This window comes from Oryctolagus cuniculus, chromosome 6, assembly GCF_051225735.1.
Source record: "Oryctolagus cuniculus isolate XC-2025 breed Fujian yellow rabbit chromosome 6, ASM5122573v1, whole genome shotgun sequence".
In the NCBI taxonomy this organism is placed as follows: Eukaryota; Metazoa; Chordata; class Mammalia; order Lagomorpha; family Leporidae; genus Oryctolagus; species Oryctolagus cuniculus.
In genome coordinates, this window is record NC_142872.1 from 114,150,746 (window position 1) to 114,168,103 (window position 17,358).

The 17,358-nt window shown below is 39.0% G+C and overlaps 1 protein-coding gene across 2 annotated transcripts in view; it reads right to left on the bottom strand.

Moving 5' to 3' along the window:
• Positions 1-16,556, bottom strand: part of MMP16 (matrix metallopeptidase 16) — a 297,823-nt gene extending 281,267 nt beyond the window's left edge. For both annotated transcript variants that reach the window (XM_070075287.1, XM_002710677.5), the window contains exon 1: positions 16,425-16,556. In XM_070075287.1, the coding sequence (XP_069931388.1) occupies positions 16,425-16,556 (132 nt within the window). The remainder of the gene's footprint in view (positions 1-16,424) is intronic.
• Positions 16,557-17,358: the final 802 nt, after the last annotated feature.

Below are 17,358 nucleotides of genomic sequence, written 5' to 3' on the forward strand. Positions count from 1 at the left end.
TATTATTTGCACCAAAGTGGCTCTTATTGGAGGACAGCATGTGGAGAGAAATAAGCCAGACATAGAAAGACAAATAGTGAAAATTCTCCCTTACATGGAGGAATTAAATTTTTTAAAAATCTATTAACTGAAACAAAAACAGAAATATAAATGACTGTGTATAACAGTACTACTGTAGACAGTTTACATTTTGTTTCATAATTGTCAAGTTAATAATGATATACTATATAATTTTAATGATCTGTGATCATTTTAAAATAATGAGTGAAACTGTCATTTTTTTCATTTGATTACTATTTATGGCCCTTGTGTATATTCCTACTGAACCATGAGCCTTTTATTTTTTTATTAGTCAAACTCTTTATTTAGTGGAACATTAAGCCTTTGCCTCTAATATAAATTTAAAGTGTTATCTCAAAAATATTACATGCAATATTATGCTAAAATTAATTTATTATCAGATTATGAGTAAAAAATAAAAAGTGTTGGCAAGTGTGTGTGTGTGCAATTAAACACGCTCAAGCACTGTTAGTACATGGTAAACTTGCATATTTTGGGGATGGCAGTTTGGCAGAATCTACCAAAAGTATAAATATTTACAGTCATAACACAGCTATTCCACTTTTAGTAATTTAACTTGTTAGATAAAGTCATACATTAAAAAAAAAGCACACTCCATAAATTTTATACTATGAACAACCTTGAAAATAACTTATTTTTCCAGCAGTATATAGTTAGATAAAGTACCACACAAGTCCTAAGTTATGAGATTATTTTATATGTGCTAATACAAAAATCCCCCAAGGTATAGTACCATAAAAGTGCACATAGTACCATGTGCACATGCATTCTCTTGGAAGGCAGGCAGGCAGGCAAGCAGGCAGGTGGGAGAGAGGGAATCCTGTGCGCATGTGTTTATGTTTAGACAATTTCTGGAAGCTCTTCAAATAGTAAAAAGAAAAGAAAACTAGCTTTTTGTTCCTTGTTTAAATGAATGAAAACAGCAACCTCTGGGTAGATGGCTGTCCTCAACCAGTAGGCTCAGTACATTTTGACATCCCTAACGTGACACTGCAATATATGCCTCCTTTTTCCTGTTAAATGCCTGTTCATTAATGAACTGCTTAATATTCTAAAGCCGATCCCCTTCCTTCTCCTAATAAAGACGTAGTTCAAGCTTGTTTTCCCTCTTCATACCCATCACCATATGAAGGTGTTCAGCAGAGAAAATGCATCATATCTCTAACACTTCGCAAGTCAGTTCATCATGGGTTTTGTCTTTTTCAAAACCCAAAAAATGATATAATTTCCATGGAAGTTACATGTAAAAGAAATTCAAGTTTTATGATTATACTCAGAGCTTTACATGCTAATGGACATACTACTTGACAATATATCAACTTGTGTTTTTCTCACCCATGAAGCTAAAAGAAGGACTGAAATCAATGACGACTTCAAGTGAAATATAAGCAAAATCATTTTGCTCATTCCTGAAAACTGTCTCGGAGAAGCTGCTGTTCATTAATAGTGATAACCACAACTGAAGTCACTGAACTAAATAGAAGGTCACTCTCCTTTTATACATCCCCTATATATTCTGATACACAAATCTGAAATAAACGACCAGCTTTACAGTACATTTAATGTCAAGCCAAAGGTTCAGATATAGATGTTCTATTGGTGAATGAAGATTGAAAACATGTTTTATACCAAAAATACTGATATTACATTATGGAGATGGCTAGAAAAACCAATCTAGAAGTCCAAGTCACTGACTTGTTGACATTTAATTAAGAAAAGAATATGACCCTTGATTGTTTGAAGCTAACTATCTTTAGTAAAGTAGAATACATGTAAGGTAATGGCACCATATTCTCACCCCCTTGGGCTAAATGAGTTGAGGGAATGGCAACTACTGCAGCAGGTCATAAAATATCAGTTAAACTAGAAACTAACACCTATGAATGAGGTGATGTAATCCATGCATTTCTTCTGTGCACATCTACTGAGCTTCCTGCTTTTCATAGGGCAGTGGTCAGCTCATACAATCCAGTCTTGACCAAGACATACATTCTAGGTCAATAGAAAGTCATAATAAAATCAATATAAATCATAAAATCTGCTTGAGGAAAAGATAGGAGTCCATTATCCAAATACCCAGTACAACAGAATATTTTCCTAGGCATTTATTTGTCTCTACTATACTGGATTTAACCTTATGTTCCAGGCAAGAAAAGAGAAAAACTTCTTAGTTCAGTCCCTTAGGTTTCTCTGCCAACAAACTTGAATTTGATCTACCTGTCTTCCAGAGTCAGGAGATTGAAACCCAAAAACACAAAGAAATGAAAGAGTTTCATAACTGGCTTCTTGTTTTCCACTGGCCAAGTCTTAGAAAGTAAGAAACCAGTAAGTAGATTCTTAACCATAATTGTACGAAGAAGCCTTGTGTCTTACATTCAGATATCTTTGCAGTAAAACATTTTCAGATGATAAATATAAAAGATATTTTAAAGAGTAAGTAGAGGAGACTGTCATAAACGCATAATGATGGACATGACCTAGGGGAAGAGAAGATGGAGAATAAAAGAAGGCTTCAGGATATTTATGCTGAGCACTAACAATTACAGAAACATAGACTTTAGTATTTTGAGAAGGTGGGTATATCTGGTAGTGTAGGTGTTAGAGCAGAGGTGCTCAAAGTTTGGTCCAGGAACCTCTGGGTGCCCTAAATTCTTCCAGGGTTCTGCTCTATCAAGCTATGTTATAAAGACATTATTTGCCTTTTCACTCTCATTCATTTGCAATTAACAGCCAAATACACCAAAGTCTTCATAATTCATAATATTGTAAGTGTGAATATAGAAGCAGAGAAGAGAATCTAGCTGTATTTGTTAACCGAGGCATTAAAGGTACTTAAAATGTAAGATAATTTGTTCTGTAAACTTTATTTTTCAAAAAAACATTGTTTACGATCATGTGTTGACCTGTTATTTATAAACAAATTTCTAATAGTTTTAAACACTTTCATCTTTGTCTAGTGTTATATATACACAGATCCATGTAGACATAACAACATAATAGAAGCCTTTTGACGTTTTCACATACAGGAATACACAGGAGTCCCTAGCTTGAGGCCCACCGCACATGATTTCCAACAAGCAGTCTTTCATCCTTGCATCGTCCCACTCCAAGTAAGCCATCTGCTCTCCTGTTTTAAAGATGTCTCTCCTTACTATTCATTTGAGCACTTTGATGAGGATATGCCTCAGGGCAGTTTCACTCAGGTTTTCTGTGCTTGAGATTCATTGAACTTCTTGGCCTGAGCGTACATATTTTCCAAAAAATTAGGAAAAGCCTTTTTCTTCCTGCCTCTCTTCCCTTTAGAAACTCAAGTTACATTTACAGTAGCCCATGTGCGTTTGTCCCGTATCTCACTGGTGTTCTCTTTTTTGGTTTCCCATGTTTCTCTGTAGATTTCTTCTATTGCTGCAACTGAAGTTTATTTACTATTTTGCTCTTCAATAATGTCTAAACTGCTGTTAGTTTCAAATTCATTCTTCTCATATATTGTAGTTTTACCTCTGGGAGTTCAGTTTGGATTTAAAATATCTTCCATGTGCCAATTTTTGAATATAAAAATATATCTGCTTTAATATTCTTGTCTGCTAATTCTTACACCTGTTAACATTGTTGGGATCAGCTTAAATATACAGAACATCTATCCATGCGTAGTTCTTTTCTGCTGCTTTGTATGCTTGATAATTTTTTTTTTTTTTTGGTCTGGCTGCCAGACATGAATTTTATCTTATCAGGTGGTAGGTGTTTTTTATATTCCAATAAATATTGAGCATTGGTGTGGAATGGAGGTCAGTCACTCAGAAACCATCTGATCCCTTCAGGTGTGTCTTTCAAGATTCGTTCATTAGAACCAGCGTGTTCAGTCCAATGCTAACTATTTCCCACCACTGATGCAACAGGCCCACCCACTGCCCTGTCAAGTGCAAGGTTTTTCAGTCTGGCTGGAGGATGTGGGCGCTATACCCAGCCTTTCCTGAGCACTAAGCCTTGCTATTCACTCTAATCTTTTCCCAGGCCCCTGGAGTGATTTCACAGGAAGGCAGAGGTCAGCTCTCATCTACATTCTTAAAGGGCCCCTCAGCAAACTTATGGTGCTTTCACTCTAAGAGGTTTTCTCCTTCCCAGTTCTCTGAGCTACAGACTCTAGCCACCTTGGCTTTACATACTCTCAGCTCCACTTCTTGCAAGGAGTCTTCCCAGTTCACCCTGAGCTCTGCCTTTTGGATGTGATTGTTGGAAACTCCGTCAAGGAGGTGAGCTGAGATAATCATTGGGTTCACTTCCTTTGCTTCCCATCTTTCAGAGATAACTACTTCATTACTCAATGTCTAGTGACACAAAAATCACTGGGTCACATATTTTCTCCTTCTATTTTTTGCTCATTTCAGGATGAGGGAAAAGTAAAATAAACTGCTGACTTCATCTTTGCCCAATCTCTCTGAACTCTCTAATCTTACAACATTCCTTGAGTTGCATATCATCATCTCTATCCTACAAAGACACTTGGTCAGAAACTTGGCTCATGCAAGTGCACAGAACTTGTAAGTGGCACAGCTAAGAGTTTAAGGCATTATTTTCAAAGCTCTTCAACAAAGCCTTTATGACACATGGCCTCTAGAGAAGTTGGAAAGCAGCCAAGTGAACATGTAACACTGATAAATTCTGTAAAATCAGTTGGATTTTTACCTGCACCTAAACAACACCCCCAGAAGATTCATGAATGGATTACAGGAGCCTTGAACGTTACAAACAGTAACAATCTTAAGGCCTGAAGACAATTCTTTACATGCACTGGTCAAGCACCCAGTTGGAGTTTCTATCCCCTCCACAGCAAAGGTATTAACCACACATCAGGCCAAACAATGAGGAGGTACTTGCTAACTTCCGAGGGACCTGGTCCGCCTCTGGACTGCTCCATTGCTTAGAAAATTCCCTTTGTATAACAACTAAACAGGCATTTTCACAATAATGAAAATAAATCTATTTCCTTGTAGCTTCTACTAAAGGAAATACATAAAGCTAGAAAATGCCAGAACTAATAAAACACGCCATTCAGTGGCCGTATACAAACACAGTCCTCCCCAGCAGGGCTGTGGAACATCAATTTTTCTGACTCAGATTTTCCATTACATTTTCTATAACACTCAATTATCTTAGACTGTAATCAAATCTTCCTGAATACTCCAAAAATCACATTTAATAAGTTGTAATATGACAGTTAAAAATAAAATATTATAATTGAATATTATATGTAACTAAATAATATTCAGGTTACCAACAGGTAGCCTACCAATTTTCTTCCAATTAAAAAATCATAATGGGTATTAAAGAGTAAGACTTTACTAAGTACCACATAATTAACCTTGATCAATCAAATCAACAGCAAGCTATCTAGTTTTTATTAAAACTAAGATTACACTTTATGTTCGAGACAGGGCCATCATTTTCATTATGTATATTAAGTGCTTTTAGTTTGGAATACAAAAGAGGATTTGTTATCATCCCATCATTATTGGGAACCTGGAAGCTAACTTATTTTTCCTTTTTCTTTCCTTTCTTCTCTTTTTTCTTTTTTTAACTCAGGTGCCTCAGTTCTGCCATCGGCCTGCTTACTTGGGATTCTAGGCTGTTGTACCTCGACACTACCTAATAACATGGCCTTGCCAAGTGCCTAAACCTCTCTGTGACTCAGATCCCTTGTTTGTAAAAAGAGAAATAGTAGGAATAACTCACAAGATTATATATAATAAGAATTAAGTGTATTTACATGAAACATGTAGACTAACAGGCACATAGCAAGTGTTCAACCAATGTTTATTAACATACTTTGTATCATTAAAATAAGGTATTTAAATGAACTCCAAGTATTACCATTTTACTGGTTATTTGGAGTTGTCCAGTTAGGAGGCAGTGCCAGAATCGACGTGTTCCTGTATTCCCATCATCACAAGGAACGCAGGAACTGAGACACCTCCCTTCCCAAAGGGGAGTACTTGGCATTGTCTCAATGCTGTCATTACAAACTGTACTATAGACAAGCAATAAAGGTCAAGCATTCATTACAGAAATGTTCAAAACAAGGAAAAGGCTACATAAAAAATCTGCTTGAGTCCCCCATGAAACAAGCATCTTTATGCAATCCTTCATTCAGGAGCAAAATAATAAATTGTATGAGTAGAGTTGTTAGATTGGAAACATTCACACTGTGGCGCTGGCACCGTGGCCTAGCGGGTAAAGCCACCGTCTGCAGTGCTGGCATCTCATATGGATTCCAGTTCAAGTCCCAGCAGCTCCACTTCTGATCCAGCTCCTTGCTAATGTGCCTCAGGAAGCAAGAGAACATGGCCCAAGTCCTTGGGCCCCTGAGCCCATGTGAGAGACCTGGAGAAAGCTCAGCTCTGGCTGTTGTGGCATCTGCCTCTCTGTAACTGCCTTTCAAATAAATAAATAAATCTTAAAAAAAGAAAGAAACATTCATACTTCCTAAAAGGATGTTACTTATTACTGTCAATTCTGTTGACATCTTGGAAGTCTGCTCTCTAGTTTATACAAATCATTAAGTAGACGTTAGTTTCTATAAGCTGCTTGAATCTATTCTACTTTATTCAAATAAAGTAGAATAAGGAGTGGGGTAGAAATATGGTTCTCATAAAATGTTTCCCAAATCTAACCTTGGGTTTCTACAATATAACTGAGATGTGGGCTTCTTCAAGATGCCAACTAGAAGACACAAGTTGTGACCACGGGAAGGACAGGCTGGCAATTGTTCAAAACAAAGAAGGAATGAATATACAGATAGTAGAAACCCAAATAGAAACCCAAAACAAATACAAGGATCTACTCGTTACAAACAAGAAACTACGAACACATTCTAGGAACTCAATTGTGAAAAGTCCCCATTAAAACAGCTGTACTGACATCACTCGGGGAACAAGGGCATCAGCTGGGTGCAGAGGCACAAAAGTGCATGCCACTGATATAACATCAGGTGCACACAATCAAGGGACATGAAATGAAGTTAATAAAAGTATCCAGCCTGGGGCCCACCCCGTGGCTCACTTGGTTAATCTTCCGCCTGCAGCGCCGACATCCCATATGGGCCCTGGGTTCTAGTCCCGGTTGCTCCTCTTCCAGTCCAGCTCTCTGCTGTGGCCCGAGAGGGCAGTGGAGGATGGCCCAAGTCCTTGGGCCCCTGTACCCCCATGGGACAGCAAGAAGCAGCTCCTGGCTCCTGGCTTCAGATCAGTGTAGCTCCAGCCGTAGCGGCCATTTGGGGAGTGAACCAACGGAAGGAAGACCTTTCTCTCGATCTCTCTCTCTCTCTCTCTCTCTCTCTCACTGTCTATAACTCTACCTGTCAAATAAATAAATAAAAAATAAAAAAATAAATAAAGCCTGCCCTTCAAAAGAGTAGTTTATAGCCCCTCACTGAAGTGTAACCAAACCAAACAGTATAAATTTCCATTTCAGTGAGTAACTTGGGGTTTATTTGCTCGTTTGAATACAACACCCAAAGAATGGTCTCCAACTTCATTTATCCGAATCTCACTTCACTAGATTTAAAAACTTAAAAAACAATCTGAATGATGCTTGTGTGTAGGTTATACCATCTTAATTAAATGTTGGCTTATCCTAATGCATTAGTGAGTACCTTTTTAATCCCCCTCTCTCCACCAGGAGTCATGTAAAAATCTGCTCAACTGGAAACATTTCTAGGTTGCTATTTATAGAAACCACATTGTTTCACACTTTTGGGGATCATTTCTCACATACTTCTAAGAACAGGTAAAAATATTTTAAATTCTTCTTCCATTAAAAAGTATTTAGTCACTAAGTTCCTAGTAAACATTTTAAAGTAGAATAACATTAGTTTCACGACCTTTCAAAATTGGATTTTTGCTACACATAATGTAAAAGGCATTGCCAATTAAATTTATCCCACCTCTAATCTGCAAAACCACAGTTATTTCATTAGTCATGTTAGTTAAAATGGCAGCACCAAAAGCACTGACAGTTGCAAAAATGCATACTTTCTGATTTACCCCACCACACGTAAAAGTAAGATAAATATAAAGCAGTCATGCAATATAACGTTCTTTGTCACACTGTCATGCCCAGAATATTTTTCCCCCTAGAAAAGTATTAATTTCCTTCTTAATCAAATATTTAACTATTGGCCTCAAGCAGTTCCTACTAAACTCAGCTTACATCTTAAATTGTCATTGATTTTTTCCAAGTTATCTGTGATTGGCTATGGTTTTTTTTAAGACATGATTGCACCAACTGTCTTTGATTTTAAACCAAATTCTTCCAAGCCATTGGAGTACTTAAACAGCTCAATGGCTCCCTCTAGCCACTTATTATATATTGCACCCAGAGGTCATAATCAAAGGTAGGGACTATGGTAGGAATACTTATACTTGGCTAAGCATCAGATATATGGCTCATCAAAATATTCGAGTGATCCAAACCCAAGAATGTCTATTGCCAAACGGTCATGGTGAAACACCAAGACAAACGATATCCATTCTGAAAGCTAAATGACAGGAAGCAACAATCAAATATGGTTTCACAAATAATCTAAAGATTTAAAAACAGCTTTCCCAAGAAAACGTTAAGTATCACACATCTTATGTTTGTTTGTTTTTTTTAATTTATTTGACAGGTGGAGCTACAGAAAGTGAAAGAGAGAGGGAGACAGAGAGAAAGGTTTTCCTTCCGTTGGTTCACTCCCCAAATGGCCGCTCGCTGATCCAAAGCCAGAAGCCAGGTGCTTCCTCCTTGTCCCCACATGCAGGTGCAGGGCCCACACACTTGGGCCATCTTCCACTGCCCTCCTGGGCCACAGTAGAAAGCTGGACTGGAAGAGGAGCAACCAGGACTAGAACCCGGCGCCCATATGGGATGCCAGTGCTGCAGGCGGAGGATTAACCAAGTAAGCCACAGCACCGGCCCCACATTTTATGCTTTGAGCATGGATTTTTGCATCATTCACATAAGTCATATATATATTTTAAGGTAAATGCAATTTGATTCTTCACTTTCAAAATGAAAGGTGTGATGGAAACCAAAATCAGCTTTCCAAGAGTAGGTGCCAAAATTATTTACTACAATGGGCAAATGGAACACACGGCATAAACACTTCATTTTACAATAAAGTTCGTTTGTATATATAGGCAGAGACATAGATTGAAAATAGCCCCCAAAATACTCAATTAAAATACTAAGCATAATACTCAATTAAAACTCACATTTTGAACTTATTCCAACTTGCTTCCTGATGACTTATGTGCCACTTGTAGATGATACATATTTTCTAAAATAACATTAAGATATCTGGATAAACATTACATTTTAATGTTTACTGCCTTGGCCAACAATTGATTTTTTAAATTTCATATCATTTGCTGCCAGTGTTTTGGATTATTTCCAAAATGAAGTACCCTTTGTCACTACAGTTGACAACATGTTAGCTGTAAGGTACGCATTCTGTATTTCCTCAAGATACTCAGTTCAGGAAAAAAAAAAAAAAAAAAAAAAAAAACCAACAACAACAAAAAACAAAACCTAAACTCTTATTGTGATCTAGTTGCCTCCAAATTTACAAGGTAAATATTGTACTTCCCTCACCCCCCACAATAAAAACAAGAGGTTACAAGCTCACTATTATAAAATTTCAAATTTAGGGGTGGCCATTTAGCCTAGTGGTTAGGATACCAGATAAGAAGCCAGTGTCCCTTATAGCAGTATCCAGATTCAATGCCCAGTACCAGTTCCCACTCCATCTTCCTGTTTTGCAGATGCTAGGAGGCAGTAGTGATGGCCCAAGTGATTGGATTCCTGCCATCCAAATGGGACACCTTGACTGGGTTCCCAGCTCCCAGCCTAGCCACAAACATTGCGGGTATCTGGGAGTGAACTTGGCGATGGGGAGGGGGGGAGCAGGTGCATGCTCACTCATTCCCTATCTCCCTTTTTCTCTCTCTCTCTCAAATAAAATCTTTTTCTTCACATTTTAATTCAGAAATGGCCTCAATAAGATTAATTGAATTCCTACTTTTGCAGATGAAGGCACTGAAAAAAATTACTCACCCAAGTTCAAAGCCATGCAAGCACTAGAGTTCACAATCTTTGAATTCTGTCCCAGTAGTCCATTATACCACATTGCCATTTCCAATATTACATGGACATACTTTTTGTGTCTTTTCCTTAAATGATTTTGTCAATATAGAGAACACTCATTTTGTGCCCACTCTTATCCCATCCCTTTCATTGTTTAAAGGATTTTTTTTATGTTCTGAAGTTGCAGTATAACACAGAGCTGGCCTGAGTTATATATTGAACTGCCTCTACTATGGCATTGAAACACTTAGGCTTGAACCAATTAAAACAAACATGACTACTGACTGATAAAGCTTATTTATTTTCTATGGTATTAGGGAAAAAAATGAACAGATTTCGCAAACCCAGTCTTGTTAAACAAGGTGTGAGCCGAACTTGACATTCTATGATAGTAACAGATGACAAGACAAAATGTGAAAATCATATTTCTGAAATAAACTGTCTAAGAGAAACCCACAGGAAGAAAGTGTACTGGATGCTAATTGGTTGATTTTCAGTACACAACATTTCTTTTTAATGGAAAGGTATTAAATAAAGTCTTCCCGGACTAGCTGGTATGTCTTAGCCTGATAGTGTCATATACGTAGAAGCGATCATGGCAATTGCCTCTGTGTAACCTTTAGTTTTTTTTTCTCCATCTCTTGCCCATGTTCCCACCATGATCATCCACCATAAGATGATGCAGCCAAGTGCAGTCACTGCAAGACCTGGTGCCACAGTGTTTGGATATTCAGCCTCCAAAGCCATGAACTAAATAAACCCTTTATCCTTATAAGGCTAGCTTCCTTCAGATACTTCGTTACAGTAATGAAAAATGGACTAACACAGAACGTTTTACATATATGTATGCATTTATATGCACACACATATACAGTATATATTCATACATATTATATATATATCATATATTCATTTAATCTTCAAAGCAACTCTATGAGGTAAGCAAGTACTCTTAATAGCCCCATCTGATAGATATACAAAATGAAGCTAACAGAGATTAATCTTTAGTGTACAACCTAAAAGCAAAAGGGATAGGATTAGAATAGGCAGCCTAGTTTTAAAATACATATTCCTTATCACTGTACATCTCCACAATAAAAAATGAATTGATAGATACAATTAGATGCACAGATATTTAAAATGAATTGTGATGGAGAGGAACATGGAAAATAACTGACTCAATTTAAAATATACATGTTAAAGGGTCAGAGGTTCCTAAAGAAGCATTAAGGAAAGTCTCTTCCAACATGGAATAAATTAACTTATTGATTCAAAAGTTCATTGTTTTGTAGGGATTTTTTTAGGTCTTGAAATAATTCCAATAGGTCATTCACCAAATAATCTGAGTAGGCACATTTTGAGTAGTTGGGGAATTTCAGTGAGTGAATAAATTTAAATAAAATTATTGATTAATCCAGCTTCAAAGAAAAGTATTAAGCCACATTAACAAGTTCATTAAAAATTTATTATGACAATAACAATAAATAACATGAATAGGGAAAAGTAGAAACTAACTTCAGGTGAAAAAGTTGCTATTGAAACCAACTTTATCTTACAAAATAGGAGAAAGAGAGTGAACCCAGCTGTTCAGAGGGATGGACCTGGACTGTTTTTCATGGGTTTCTCAAGGGAACAGTAGGAACAAACATACCTTGCTGACATGTTGACCTGTAAAGTGCATGAATAACCCAGATGTGAGGAAACCTGCCCAGGCAACACTGAACAGAAAAAGGTATGGACAAGATAGAACCAGCAGGAGAAGCCGCAGTCTCTGGTCTCCTTGGCATAGTTTCCAGCCCTTATACACAGTTCAAATGGCCAGTAAATCAGACAAGTCTTGCTAAGACTGTAAACTTGAAGATTACAAACTTTTATGAATTAATCACATAGGCCTTGCTGACCAGTCATAAACAGCTTCAGTGGAGAAGCCAGGCGTGCCCCTAGGTCAAGGAGGCATGGTGTCATCATTGCCATATGAGCAAATAAATGATTACATCCAGATTATTTAAGCAAAAACAGAATATGAGGTTAAAAAATGTCATAGTACATTTTAAAATAATGACAAGTTTATATGTGGTAAAAAGCCACTCAGTGCTAACTCTGACTCTTTGGGTACGTTCAGACATTTTCCAAAAGGTGAATGCATCTTAAATCAGTGAAATATAATGCAAGAAAAATTTAGGAAATGATTATGTTATTTCATAATATTTGTCACAGAATATCCCTTTGAAATGCAGAACTTCTTGGCTAGCGCCACGGCTCACTAGGCTAATCCTCCACCTGCAGCGCCGGCACACTGAGTTCTAGTTCCGGTGGGGCGCCGGATTCTGTTCTGGTCGCTCCTCTTCCAGTCCAGCTCTCTGCTGTGGCCCAGGAGTGTAGTGGAGGATGCCCCAAGTGCATGGGCCCTGTACCCGCATGGGAGACCAGGAGAAGCACCTGGCTCGTGGCTTCAGATCCATGCAGCGCACCAGCTGCAACACACCAGCCATAGCGGCCACTTGGAGGGTGAACCAACGGCAAAGGAAGACCTTTCTCTCTGTCTCTCTCTCTCTCTAACTCTGCCTGTCAAAAAAAAAAAAAAAGAAAGAAAGAAAGAAAGAAAAAGGAAAGAAAAAGAAATACAGAACCTCTCTTCTTTAAATTTGGAACAACAAAATAAATTTCACTTCATAAAGATTTTTTGTGTGTCAGAATAATCACATTCTTATGTTTGGACATATGCATTTTAAGATTCCTACACATTTTTCTATTGTTAATTGCTTTAAAATTTTTCCTCACTGGAAATGTGTGCTATTGTTTTATTTATTATTTGTTAAATATTAGTGTATTAACATCTGACAATTATCAAAGTTGGTGAGTTATTACTAAATAACACATTAGTCTTACTTGCAGTGTACAAAAAAAGGAAAGAAAGAAAAAAAAAGAAACATGATTATGAAAAGCCCCATCATAAGGTAACTAGTTTCAGGGCAAAATGATTTTTCAGAGAGCAGAGATAAAAATATAATTCTTCATTAATCATTTGGATTCCTCTGACCAATGAACACCTCTGATTCAGGATGCTGCCCAATGAAAACAGTTTTTGACTTCCAGTTAATAGTAACAGCATGAGTCCTTCACATGATGCTATTACACACTAACAGACTCATTTCCAAAACCAGAATCCAGCAGTACACAAAGCAATCTTTATTTAAGTGAGTGTATTCTGAAAATGTAACTTTAAAAACGGTTCCACCTGAAATGTAAGTAGAAAAGATGAATTGAATCTCTTCCATAGTACTACTCTGGTAGCATCTAACCCTTTCTTAGCTGCAGAGATGCTCCACTTCAGTTCTTACATAACAAGACAAAACAAACAGAAAACAAGTGCTCACTTTCTCTGTAGCTGGCTTTCATCAGCATATTAAGAAGTAGCTCACATTCTGATCATTAAAAATTATAAATGCCTTTACTCTTAAAAATCAGACAAGAAAGAGTTAACACAAACACCTGTAATATAACCATTCCTGGGGCAAGGGGGTTGGGGAGTGAGGGATACTGGGTTTTGAATCTACATCATAAAGATGAAAAGCATGAGGGTACCACAAATCATTAAGTTCAGAGATGAATAAAGTATTATAATATTCTTCATCAGCCCAACAGCATCTCTCTTAAGCTTTGTTCCAAGTATAATAACTTGATATGCTTACTAGGAAAAAAAATATGACCCTATGAGCTTCATGCATGATTGATACCATTACTGCTTATTTTAAGAGTGTCCTTGAGAATCAATCAAATAAAGCATCCCTAGTGTGTATATAGTGCAATCAAGAATGAGGCACAAAATATAAGTAGCTTTCTAGAGAGAAAGTGATAGACTATTCTTCCCATTAGAGTTACCTACTAACAACAAACATCTAATAATACTGATTCAGGCAGAAATTAATGTCAGAAAATACCCTGTCATCCTAGGTTCTTTATAGTATTATGCGTTTACTAGGAGCTCCTCTTATAATTTAAACAAAAAAATAAGGGTTCTCATTAAATATAAAAAGGCTTATAAACCCAATCAAATGCTCAATAGCTTAAAAAAATTACTGGGGAATCATACAAACTAAGAAACCTAATGTACGATAACTCATTAGAAAATTCCCATTTTATCAAGTAAGGTTTCTGAGGACTCAGATGGCCAATGGCTCTCCATCTGTCAGCAGACTTAAATCTTTGCAATAAATATGGATGGAACAATTTACATACTCTAAAAATAGAAAAGTAACTCCTTTTCAATGAAACACTTTTTAGCAAAATCTTAAGGCAGAAAGAAATCACTGAAACCCAAAACTGATCCATTGTTCCTTACAAAAAAATGTAACTTTTTTCTTGCATAGTACTATCTCATTAAATTAAGGGACTGCCCCCAATATAAAATGCAATCTATTTTATGTTTAATCTCAGAGAAGAAACCTAATGATCATCAAAATATTGATGCTAATCCACTCTCAGAAAGCAAATCTGACTTTCCCAAAGCAAACAGCCATCAATCTAGGCTCTCCCTGTCCTCTCATAGTGAACAAGGTAGAACCTGATACTTAACTTTTAACTACCTCGCCCATGCCTCTCCCCCCAGCACCACTCAAGCAATAGGTTCCTCTGCCTGTAACATTATATAAATAACAGCCTACCACTTTCACTCCTACAATCAATGAACTAATGACTTCTTCATTTTAAGTGAAATTATCTCTTGACTTAAATGTTAGGTACAAAAATCCATCTGTGGTATGTAATTTCCAAAGTTTCAAAATTTGCAATCAAGGGAAGTCAGTACATCCCCTTTCCACTTCTCTTTTAATGCAGAAAAAAGCATAGTTGTATTCTTCAAAGGGTTAAATAATTCTGGGTTTCTTATTGGGGTGTGTGTGTGTGTCATACATTCCTAGTTAACCTTTGTAAACTTCTTTAACTCTTTTGAAAATGGTCCTTCCATTTTTTTGAACCAACCATCATTAATTATGTGGGATCTTGAAAAAAAGGTTTATATAAACAGTTACAGTCAGAATATACCTTCACACCTGGTATTTATTATGCACACTTTGTACATAAGTCAGTTACATGAAGCATGTTCAAACACCCACCGTGCAACAGGTCCTGCTATTGTATAAATGCACTCTCCCCAAAATGACAGTATCAACAATATAAGGGGAAAAAACCCACATTATTCCTTAGTGACTTAATCACAATTCCTCTGAGCTGTCACAGCATATGACACCTAATCGAAAGGAGTAAATTTCCCCAAGGCTTTCTTACTGCCTTTATAGCCCACCACCTATGTGACACACTTGTGCTGCAGCTCAGGTGTGGACCCACTTGCACTGATTGATAGCACATGACTGGCTTTGAGTGCTGAGTTGAAGACAGGAGGAGTACTTTGGCAGAGGTCTGACAAGTCCTTATCCTCAAGTTCCCTTTTGCTTTGTGCCGTCTGTTTCCAAAGCTATCAAAGTAAAGCCAATGCCAGTCTAAAATCTCTCCGTCTGGCCCCGAGAGTGTGAAATCAAATTAAAAACACACCTCAGAACTATCACATTGGGCCACGTTTATTCTCAATTGGCGGGGAAGGGGGAGAGAAGACACTTGAAAGAGATGGATTTCAGGTCCTCGGTGTAGCCAGATCTAGTTACAGCCGATTAAGTTATGTCTAAATGAGAAAGAGGCTCCGTCTCCTCAAGTGTTTTATATCAAAGTAATGTTATTAAACATATCAAGTATTCCCACGCTCTCCTCTAGATTCTTTGATTTTAACCTCCTTTGTTAGACACCATCCACCACCGGCACAAAGATTTCAGGAACAATACCAAGGCAGCACAGGATGCCAAGCAATTAATGCTGTCTCTCCCAATCTGTTTATCCATCATCATAAACTGAGGCTGCCTCTGAAGCCACACGTATGCTGCATGGAGGACTTCGCCTCTCGCCCGCCCGGGAGCGAAGCATGGGTCGGCTACAATTGTGTCTGAGCGCGCAGCACCGTGCTTTGTGCCGCTGGGGATAACGGATCCTCGGTCTCCTGCGCATCCATCACCTAACACACACGGAAACTCAACAAGGGTTTTGGCGGCTAGGAGGCAAACAATGTGCTCAGCCCTCTCCAGGCTGCTTCGAGCCACAAGGATCCGACGAGTGAACGCAAGGTTCCAGGGAGCAGCCCAGGCAGGGGGAGAGGAAGAAAGCCCTTGTACTCTTACCTCCACATTGAAATACTGCTCCGTTCCGCAGACTGTAGCACATAAAATCCAAAGCAAGGTTTGCAAGAAAAACACCCCCGAATGATGCACGAAATCCAACCGTCTTCCAGTGCTGAATGTGAGTAAGATCATAGTGAACTGTGCTTCAATGGATGGACGAGCTCCCCTTCGTTTTCTCCCTCTTTCCCTCTCCCTCCCTCCCTCGTTTCCTTTCAAAAAAAAGTCCTCCGGGTGGGTAAGGAGCCTGCAGGTTCACCCACAGCCGGGCACGGGGAGGCGATGGGGCCCCGTGCTCGGCAGCCCCGGAGAAGCAGCGGCGGAGGCAGGGTCAGCAGCAGCCTGCGTTCACCATCGTCGGGGGTCCGTCACCAGGAACGTGGAGCCCAAGTTCACCGGCGGTTCCGACTCCGAGCGCCGAGTCGCAGCCGCAGCCGCCTCCAACCCGTGCGTCCTCCGCCTCCGCCTCCACCGCCTACTCCCCCTCCACCGCCGCCGCCGCCGCCGCCGCCGCCGCCCCCAGCTTCTGCGGGAAGGGCCTCCGCCGCTCCTCGCTCTGGCTTCTGCTTCTCCTTCCCTCCTCGCCTCGCTCCCCTCCCGAAAGATCATCCGTAATCTACATAACTCCTCCTTCCCGGGGTCTGCCTGGCTCCCGGGGCCCTCGGTGCGCGCGCGCACACGCACACAGAGGCGCGCGCGCGGACACACACACACACACACACACACACAACACACGCACGCGCGCTTCTTAAAGGAGACAGCCGGTAAAGGCTTCTCAGCTAATGTATGGCAAACTGGAGGCATGCAGCCCGCGAGAAGGGCCCTGATGTGAGACAAGCTCCTTTAACAGTATCACCCGAGGCAGCACCCGGGAACCTGGGCGGCTCCATCCTTTCGTCTCCCACCACCACCACCCCCAGCACATTCCTAGCTTCTA